The sequence below is a fragment of the Branchiostoma belcheri genome, unplaced genomic scaffold (assembly GCF_001625305.1).
Source record: "Branchiostoma belcheri isolate BF01 breed outbred unplaced genomic scaffold, Haploidv18h27 scaffold104, whole genome shotgun sequence".
Taxonomy (NCBI): Eukaryota; Metazoa; Chordata; class Leptocardii; order Amphioxiformes; family Branchiostomatidae; genus Branchiostoma; species Branchiostoma belcheri.
The window spans coordinates 1150484-1161135 of NW_017802425.1; the positions used below are offsets into that span (position 1 = coordinate 1150484).

Below are 10652 nucleotides of genomic sequence, written 5' to 3' on the forward strand. Positions count from 1 at the left end.
AATCGCGCTGTGGAAGGTTCGCAGAATCGCGCTGTGGAAGGTTCGCAGAATCGCGCTGTGGAAGGTACCTTGGAAGCGCGCTGTGGAAGTGTCGTTGTGGGCCTTCGTAAGTTACAGTGTAGTTCTACAAGTCTGTCCACAGGCGTGTCCTTGGAGAATCCATCAGGAATGACGCAGATGACCGGATGTTGACAATGACGTTACATCAGGGCAATGGTCGCGTAAAAAGACGACTCGGGATCATGGAACGCAACGTCTGAAAGTTCGTCAGTGGTCGACCATCAGAAAGTTACAGACTGACCAAATAGTACGAACAAAGCCCTATACGTAAGACAATGCAACTATTGGCAGTAATAGTATCGATCTAAACGTAAATATTGTTATCAGTGTTGTATATTTCAAGAAAACAAGTACTGCAAATCTTAAAATCGTTTCTTTTATTACAGATACATGGAGTTCTGCTTCTTTTTCCATAAAGCATATTAAATATAAATGAGCCATTTTATTTCATCGTAAATCGTAGCCGGCCGCTTACTAGTATTTAACGTTGTCGGGAACGCATTATACAATAACAACTTAATTCATCGTTAAGCGTTAACTGGTCGTTGACTAGCGTCGTTGACTTTCTGATCGTTGACTAGCGTTAACTTATACCATGAAAGCTCCTTTACTTTTACAAGAACAACTTAAGCTATCGTTAAGCACTAAGTTATACAAGAACAACTTAATTGATCCACAATCATTAACTTGATTCATCGTTAATTTATCGGTAAGCGTTTATAGCTCAATGGCCCGCCCGAATTAACTGCGTTATGGCCCTCCTAAATTTACTGTTAAGCGTTCCTGGGATGCCCCTATGCAGACCCTCATACATGTACATGACCTTGTAGGTAGGACCATGCCCAATCACGGCTTCTTACACAAGAAGTGAAGTTCTCCGGGACTGTTAAACACGTCCAGCAGCTGTATATCGGCAAAATCCTGCTTCCTGCAGCATCTGAGACGCCAGCTCCTGCCCCCACATGGAGCCGAGACCCTTCCCACCAAAATACAGCGACACTGGCATGCAGTGGAGCAGGCTGATGCCATACGGTATGGGACTCCCTGGGTCAGTCATGTTGTCGGCAAGTTCAGTGTGTCCCCTGATGTCGACCATGGAGAAGCGCCCTCCGGACTTGACCATGCGGAAGATTTCCCGCAGCGCGCGCTCAGGGTCGGCCTGGTCGTGCACGCCGTCCCAGACTAGGACATAGTCGAAGGAATCCGACCAATCAGCAGGCATCTTGGCCAGGTCCTGCACCTGGAACGTGATGTTGGCCAATCCGCGCTTTTTGACTTCTTCGCTCGGCCACTGGATGGCGTCCTCACAGAGGTCGGTACCGACGAACGTGCTGTTTGGGAAGTGTTGGGCCAGGATGAGAGTGGTGATGCCCCTGCCGCACGCCACGTCCAGAACTCGAATTCCTGATTCTGGGCGGAATAGGAAGTATGAATACCATGGAATGTGTTTGATAATAGAATGCAATCCGAAGACGATTGCTACTTTTCTTTAAGTGCCTGCAGCTATAGCTGTAACTCGATGTATTGTGACTGATCTACAACAAGGACAAAAGAAAAACAAAATTCCACATAAAGACGTCGACAACGTTCCCGCCCTGGAAAAACAACGGAGTAGTAGATTTGCTTCCCTACTCATTGTTAGCTGAGGAGACATATACTCCGTACGTACGTGTACAACTGGCAGATTCAAAGGTGAGGCAATTCAGTACTCCTATCTCCTATCCTAATGACATTGTATTCATCAAATGTCAAGTCTTATATATACAAGTCTGCTGTGTTGAAACGTGACTATTTTTACCCAGGTCTTCCCGCAATCCTGGAATGGTAGGTAGAAACTTGTCCACCAGACTGGTCTTATGCTGCATCTCCCTCATATCTCCCATAAACGCATGGAATTCTGGATAGGCCGAATACGGTAGACCTTTTGATGAAAAGGAAAGTGGAATTAGTTAGTATAAAATAATGACAAGCGATATCGATAAACAGTTGGGTGGCAAGGTGGTCTGGTGGTTAGGACTGTTAACTCAGAGTCTAGAGGTTCTGGGTTTGAATCCCTAGGCCTGGCAAGTTTCACTGTTGTGTCCTTAGGAAAGGTGGAAATGAGTACCTAGCTTTGGTTAGGGACGTCCTCTCGGATGGGACGTAAGTAAAGCCAGATGTCTCGCGTATTTGAAGAGAACCGCATACACCTAATTAACTTCGGATCCCACCGCACTGTAGAGTAGGTGTCAAGGTGTATGTGAGTGGTTCAAACCTTACAGCCCGGGCGTACTTTCGTGACAAAGCTTGTGTTTTACTTACGGGTTATGCTCAATAAACGACACAAACACTGACCCTTGGGCCCATCTGCTAGGAAGCAGTCCTCCACGTCACCCGCAACCCGAGCAACCTGGCTCATTAGGTGTGACATGTTCCCGATGCTGCTCATTCCCGCGTCAGGCAACAAGGCGCTCAGCCTGTGCTTCGGTAGGAAGTAGGTTTTCTTTTCCTTGTCGTAGTCAATAATCTGACCGGTCACCATCACGGCCAGCCACTCGCGAACGTACCTAATCGTGAGGAGGAAAAGCAAACAATTTTTTAAAAATTTACTGTTTTATTATGGTGAATTGTTCGCTGATTCTGTGTCTATTCCAATGTCACTTCTTCCTAGCCTGCTGAGACAATTTTTGACCCACCAATTCGACCTCCCTGTCAGTCTGTGGTCACACCAATTTCTCCCTCACTACCTGCGACTCGACTGTATTCAAATAACTTCGGACACACAAGCAAACAAACACACTGATAACAAAACCTCCATCCACGGAGGTAGAAAACGATGGATGTGCAAATGTATTTTTCTTTCCCATGGACTCACATCAATTTCAAAGCTCCCCATCTGGCGACATGCTTCGGTACTGCTGAAGAAAACGTGAAAAATTAATGCCAAAGGTGAAATCCGGGTCAGCCAATGTCAGCCACATATCTGGACATAACTGTTAATGTTTAACCAAGGCCGTTGGTTTAGCCCAATGTCGTGAGACCTATAACACAACATAAGTGCCCCCAAGTTGAACTTGGTCGAAGTCATCTGAGCCTAAACGTTACTGTGAACCTTGAGCCTGTTGTTGACTAGCCCTTAAACCACACAGCTTACCTTTCCTTCATGTTTGCCATCTCTGCGATCTGTGCAGACGTCTTCGGACCGTCCATACTTGCCAGGTGCGGAACAGGCCTGTGCGGACGCCCATGGACATCGCCAGGGTGACGAACCCAGAAGAGACGGTTTTCACCATTCTCAAGCCGAACTCATCTGCCGTCTCTCCCTTCTCTTGAGACATCTTACAGCATGTGAGACTTACGCTACGGGTGTTATCGATTCAAAGATTAAAGGTTTCTTCATGCACACCAGCACAAGGGCACCTCTGCTATACAAATATAGGGGTTTGGGGACTGTACGATATTTAGCGAGGGAGGGCAGCTGTTTAAGTTTACACAGTCTCTCGCTGTGGGTACAATGTATCAATTGTGCAGTGACGCCTGTCCGTTTACCACGGGAGAGCACTTAAAACTCTCAGCTGGGGAGCTTTGAATTTAAGAGCGCTTCCACGGAGATCTATACTAGTAGTAAGCTCTGGGATGTTTGGGACTATGGTGCAATTTCTACGTCGGCAATTTCAAGGAATATAATCTGAGCGCTCAACACATCAAACTCAACACATCGAACATACACTACCAACATGACGATACTAGGAAACTAGAAAGGAGAAACAAGAGTTTTAATTAGTTTCACACACATTCGTCGTAAGCGTAACATGACTGCCTCCCCACAGCCAATGGCATTGATTGCAGTAAGTGGAGAAAGCTGTGGTACTTTGATAGTTATAAAATGTCCTGATNGCGCGCTCAGGGTCGGCCTGGTCGTGCACGCCGTCCCAGACTAGGACATAGTCGAAGGAATCCGACCAATCAGCAGGCATCTTGGCCAGGTCCTGCACCTGGAACGTGATGTTGGCCAATCCGCGCTTTTTGACTTCTTCGCTCGGCCACTGGATGGCGTCCTCACAGAGGTCGGTACCGACGAACGTGCTGTTTGGGAAGTGTTGGGCCAGGATGAGAGTGGTGATGCCCCTGCCGCACGCCACGTCCAGAACTCGAATTCCTGATTCTGGGCGGATACAGAATAGGAAGTATGAATACCATGGAATGTGTTTGATAATAGAATTCAATCCGAAGACGATTGCTACTTTTCTTTAAGTGCCTGCAGCTATAGCTGTAACTCGATGTATTGTGACTGATCTACAACAAGGACAAAGAAAAACAAAATTCCACATAAAGACAACGTTCCAACCCTGGAAAAACAACGGAGTAGATTTGCTTCCCTACTCATTGTTAGCTGAGGAGACATAAACTCCGTACGTACGTGTACAACTGGCAGATTCAAAGGTGAGGCAATTCAGTACTCCTATCTCCTATCCTAATGACATTGTATTCATCAAATGTCAAGTCTTATATATACAAGTCTGCTGTGTTGAAACGTGACTATTTTACCCAGGTCTTCCCGCAATCCTGGAATGGTAGGTAGAAACTTGTCCACCAGACTGGTCTTATGCTGCATCTCCCTCATATCTCCCATAAACGCATGGAATTCTGGATAGGCCGAATACGGTAGACCTTTTGATGAAAAGGAAAGTGGAATTAGTTAGTATAAAATAATGACAAGCGATAAACAGTTGGGTGGCAAGGTGGTCTGGTGGTTAGGACTGTTAACTCAGAGTCTAGAGGTTCTGGGTTTGAATCCCTAGGCCTGGCAAGTTCCACTGTTGTGTCCTTAGGAAAGGTGGAAATGAGTACCTAGATTTGGTTAGGGACGTCCTCTCGGATGGGACGTAAGTAAAGCCAGATGTCTCGCGTATTTGAAGAGAACCGCATACACCTAATTAACTTCGGATCCCACCGCACTGTAGAGTAGGTGTCAAGGTGTATGTGAGTGGTTCAAACCTTACAGCCCGGGCGTACTTTCGTGACAAAGCTTGTGTTTTACTTACGGGTTATGCTCAATAAACGACACAAACACTGACCCTTGGGCCCATCTGCTAGGAAGCAGTCCTCCACGTCACCCGCAACCCGAGCAACCTGGCTCATTAGGTGTGACATGTTCCCGATGCTGCTCATTCCCGCGTCAGGCAACAAGGCGCTCAGCCTGTGCTTCGGTAGGAAGTAGGTTTTCTTTTCCTTGTCGTAGTCAATAATCTGACCGGTCACCATCACGGCCAGCCACTCGCGAACGTACCTAATCGTGAGGAGGAAAAGCAAACAATTTTTAAAAATTTACTGTTTTATTATGGTGAATTGTTCGCTGATTCTGTGTCTATTCCAATGTCACTTCTTCCTAGCCTGCTGAGACAATTTTGACCACCAATTCGACCTCCCTGTCAGTCTGTGGTCACACAATTTCTCCCTCACTACCTGCGACTCGACTGTATTCAAATAACTTCGGACACACAAGCAAACAAACACACTGATAACAAAACCTCCATCCACGGAGGTAGAAAACGATGGATGTGCAAATGTATTTTTCTTTCCCATGGACTCACATCAATTTCAAAGCTCCCCATCTGGCGACATGTTTCGGTACTGCTGAAGAAAACGTGAAAAATTAATGCCAAAGGTGAAATCCGGGTCAGCCAATGTCAGCCACATATCTGGACATAACTGTTAATGTTTAACCAAGGCCGTTGGTTTAGCCCAATGTCGTGAGACCTATAACACAACATAAGTGCCCCCAAGTTGAACTTGGTCGAAGTCATCTGAGCCTAAACGTTACTGTGAACCTTGAGCCTGTTGTTGACTAGCCCTTAAACCACACAGCTTACCTCTCCTTCATGTTTGCCATCTCTGCGATCTGTGCAGACGTCTTCGGACCGTCCATACTTGCCAGGTGGCGGAACAGGCCTGTGCGGACGCCCATGGACATCGCCAGGGTGACGAACCCAGAAGAGACGGTTTTCACCATTCTCAAGCCGAACTCATCTGCCGTCTCTCCCTTCTCTTGAGACATCTTACAGCATGTGAGACTTACGCTACGGGTGTTATCGATTCAAAGATTAAAGGTTTCTTCATGCACACCAGCACAAGGGCACCTCTGCTATACAAATATAGGGGTTTGGGGACTGTACGATATTTAGCGAGGGAGGGCAGCTGTTTAAGTTTACACAGTCTCTCGCTGTGGGTACAATGTATCAATTGTGCAGTGACGCCTGTCCGTTTACCACGGGAGAGCACTTAAAACTCTCAGCTGGGGAGCTTTGAATTTAAGAGCGCTTCCACGGAGATCTATACTAGTAGTAAGCTCTGGGATGTTTGGGACTATGGTGCAATTTCTACGTCGGCAATTTCAAGGAATATAATCTGAGCGCTCAACACATCAAACTCAACACATCGAACATACACTACCAACATGACGATACTAGGAAACTAGAAAGGAGAAACAAGAGTTTTAATTAGTTTCACACACATTCGTCGTAAGCGTAACATGACTGCCTCCCCACAGCCAATGGCATTGATTGCAGTAAGTGGAGAAAGCTGTGGTACTTTGATAGTTATAAAATGTCCTGATGTGCGTTTACCAGGGTTATCATCATTAATATCATTATTTCAGTCGTTAAAGATGTACCCCCGGGATTCTGGTATATTGCAACGATTTTACACAACGTTTTGGGTAATTCCTCAGTTAGGGCCTAGTCACATTCGTCGCACGATTGCAACAGGGCATTCCTTGGACAGTCGTGTATAGGACACGGCACGAAGTATGTTCATGATCAAGAGGTACGACTAGAGTAAAACTATAGGAATAATTATGTTGCATTTATAGAGTGTTGGGGACTTCTAAGGCAGTCATTCTACTACATTACCTGCCAGCATTATTTAAAAATTTTAAGAGTTATCATGGCTTTTCCTATTCATAGTCGACGTTTCTAAAACGAGCTTGCTTAGCGCACCGTTGCACAGTACTTATATTTCCTCTCTAGCCCTCTTGACCAGCGGCTCCTGCTGCACCCTTGCTGGGCGGCGGCTCCCTAGCAACTCTACCTGCACCACAGTTCCCGGCTGGGCGAGATGTAACGGGACGTAGGCGTAGGCTAGGGACTCCTGTACCCGGTAACCGTACGCTCCGGAGGTCGTAAAACCCAACCACCTGGTAAACAGCAGATAGATGAGTCAATCGATCAATCAATGAAGACTGCACATATCATCGTTGGACATGACCTTCTTTTAAACTGTGCTGATTACACATGTATTCACAACGTAATCCAGATAGATTTTGAACGGACTGAAATAAACAAGTGATGACAGGGATACTGACCTCCCCTGGTGCCAGATGGTCTCGTTCCCTCAGCATCAGGACCATCCTCCTCCACCTCCACAGTCAGACACACCAGCTTCCGGGTCAGACCCTCCTGCTGCAGCTGCTGCAGGGCCGCCTTACCGATGAAGTCTGCAGGCTGAACACAGTATAGTACATCGTCACGTGTACAATGGTACTACATGTATAAGACAAATCACAGTACAGCGTAATAACATGGCTGGACACGGTACTAAGACAAATCACAGTACATCGTAACATAGCTGTACACTATAGAAAAATACCTCACAGGATCTCATGGCTACCTCCACACAGCCAATGATTCTAGCAGGTGGAGAAAAATGTTTTGCTCGTAGTTACAGAAATGCCCTGATCATGAAACTTTGCATACCTTGCTCATTTTGATGAAGGAACCAAGACCTGCTTCTAGAGGGTTGTTATCCACTGTCATCTGAAATGAGTTCAAGGCTGTATAAGAAATTAATCCTTACAACTAGTTCCGAACGTTGCGAATTGCTAAACCGTTCAAGAGTGTACAAGCATGTTTGCAGCGAGATAAACAAAAGTTTCTGGTCTTTGAGCTGACAAATTTATGTTTATATCTCGAGAAACTAGTTTCACTACCGCCACGACGAAATGTATTGCCAGTTAATCAAGAATTTTAAAAAGCACACAGACGAAGCTTAAGCATAAGTTGTCGTCGAATGTTTCAGTTGTTCCTTACCTCAGCCCCCCAGCCCCGGAAGCCCTTCTCCAGCCTGAGGGAGCCCATGGCGTAAGTGCCGAAGTCACCCAGTCCAAACTCCTGTCCTGCCGACATCAGGGCCTCATACAGCCGGGCTGTGTCCTCTCTGGCGTGGTACAACTCCCAGCCCAGCTCACCTTGCAACAGAAGTGATGGTTTTAGGAGCTGTGGATTAGCCTTATTAATGTACACAAAACCCAGTGAAATTTTGCAGAAATATCTTTGCAAGACAACATGCAACGTTTTAGTCTGATGAAAATTTGGCTGGAAACTTTCAATTGATCTAGACATCTAGGCCGCCATGTTGTTGTCATTATTTCCCTGTGATTTGGGGTAGAACATTATAGTCCGTGGGTGCGTACGGGAAATGCGACGAAAACTGCCTGCAAATATAATACTAGTAATTTGTCTATCTAATGATTCCTGGCAGGTATATCATGTTTGTTTGTTGTTTAAATTTCACCTGTGTACGATATCCTAACGGCTTTGACGCGAACCCCACCCAGACTGAGCTGTTGGCAGCTGAGGAACTTGAACCCCTCCTTGCTCAGGTCATGTGAGGTCAGTTTTGCCAGGACCCTCCTGGACCGAGGACCTGCGATCCCGAGCACGCCCATGTCGTCAGTGACGTTGGTAATGACCACGTCGTAGCCGCCCTTCCATGCATGGTTCTCTATCCATCTGTGGGAAAGAACTCGGCTGTCTTCATATTCCTCCACTTTAAAACTCCAATTGCGATTTGAAAAATCTATATTTTCCGTGTACAAACTTCAATAAAAATTTTGCAGCCTGGCTTATCACTCTTCAAGATTTTCATCATGGTAAGAAGTGGCCCATGTCGCCGGAGTATTTTAGTACTAAAACTAAGTAAAAGTAAAAGCATTCACCATGGCGTGCTTAGCATCTCATTGATATTCTTAACGTTACACTAATATTCCAACAGGAGAACTGGATTCACCTGTCACCCATGGGTTCTTGGAGAACCTGAAAATGTACCTGAGATCATGCAGCTCGGAGCCTGAACCCGTGACGAGGAAGAATTGGTCCTCTCCAAGTCTGGTTACCGTCATCTCCGCATACACGCCCCCACTGGGGGTCAACATGTGGCTGACACGCGTTCTCCCAACCTGCTTCAAACAAAGTTCGAGTACTCGAGTACGATTTAAAGTAAAGAAAAAGACAGCACTTGAGGTATAGGCATCATTTCTTATTTAACAAGGTTTATAATGTAAAAATTGGAAAATGTAGTAATCTTGTTTTTTTTTTTTTTGGTACGCCTTGTTGTTGTTTTTTCCCCTTTCGAATTAGATTTGGTGTCTGCGGAGGATGCCATTTATAAAATTTACTTCCTGTGGCCTTAAAGGAAGCTACTAGCTAGGGGGGCTGTCCTCTCTAGGCTAGATATTGTTAAGAACCTAGTAGGGTACTGCTATGGTTATAGCTGTCAATCACTTGAACTTTCAAGATTGTACTTTCCCCTTGATAAAGTAAGAGTGGTTCATCGATCTATATATGACAGTCTCATCACTTTACCTGGGGTAAATTGTTCGCGAACAAGTAGTCCAGCAACCTGGCTGCATCCGGACCGCCGACTTCAAACTTTCCGAACGGTGTCAGGTCAATGACCCCAGCCTTGGATAGAACCAGTTCGCACTCCCTCTCGACCGGATAGAACCAGTTGGTGCGTCTGAAGCTGGGACGGTAGCCGGGGGCGTCACCTTCTTTAGCAAACCAGTTGGGCTGCTCCCAACCTGTAAATATAAGAGCACAGGCACGGAACCATTTTGTTACATACAGATGTAAACTGTGGAGTTCAAGTATCTGTAAGATTTGTTCACAGAACTAAATCTTGTAATGAATCATACAATAAAATGACAAAGAAGCTATTATTTAAAAATAGTCTATTATCTTCAATCACTGCAAAATAGCCAACTTAATATGGCGCACTAGCTTGTCGAAGATCAATGGTTGGTAGCCTGGTCTGACAACACCGATGTAACATCGCTATTCTCTTCCCATCTACTTAAGCTGTTATAACTTTTACTCATAACGTCATCACGTCATCGTGATCAGCTGTACATGTTACCCGAGTGGAAGCCCATTTCTGCGCCCTTGTCCAGGAGAGCCTGGTAGATGCCGCTCACACGTGTCGTCGGTCGCCCGGCGGGACGTTCTTCCTTCGGCCAGATGATGATGTTGTTGAACCCAAATGATTCTCTACATCTCGTCGCAACGAAGTTCCTGTTGCACCACGACTCACAAAACCTGCAAGACATATTGCATTATATCAAGAAAGACACTGGCACCTTTACAACTACAACATTGGCCAAGCATCATAGCTTCGTTCAAGTGCTAACCAACCTATGAGGCGTCTACTGCAGACACTCCATAGCAAACATACATGAGAGGTAATTAAGTGAATAGACCTGTATGTTGTTAGCGTTACCTATTCGGATCCGTTTCTATGAGGTCGTATGGCGGTTCCCCGCTCATGATCCAGTGAGT

At 45.8% G+C, this 10652-nt stretch overlaps 1 protein-coding gene and 3 pseudogenes across 1 annotated transcript; all 4 read right to left on the reverse strand.

The window, feature by feature from the left end:
- Positions 1 to 487: 487 nt before the first annotated feature.
- LOC109477010 lies at positions 488 to 3500 on the reverse strand (annotated as a pseudogene).
- A 285-nt stretch (positions 3501 to 3785) lies between these two features.
- On the reverse strand, positions 3786 to 5193 carry LOC109475880. Its single transcript, XM_019776697.1, has 4 exons — positions 5118 to 5193; positions 4588 to 4710; positions 3911 to 4204; positions 3786 to 3793 (listed from the first exon to the last, which is right to left on the reverse strand). Exons 1-4 carry the CDS (start codon positions 5191 to 5193, stop codon positions 3786 to 3788), a joined length of 501 nt encoding a protein of 166 aa, XP_019632256.1.
- LOC109477020 lies at positions 5176 to 6220 on the reverse strand (annotated as a pseudogene).
- Positions 6221 to 6525: 305 nt separating this feature from the next.
- Positions 6526 to 10646, reverse strand: LOC109476289 (annotated as a pseudogene).
- Positions 10647 to 10652: the final 6 nt, after the last annotated feature.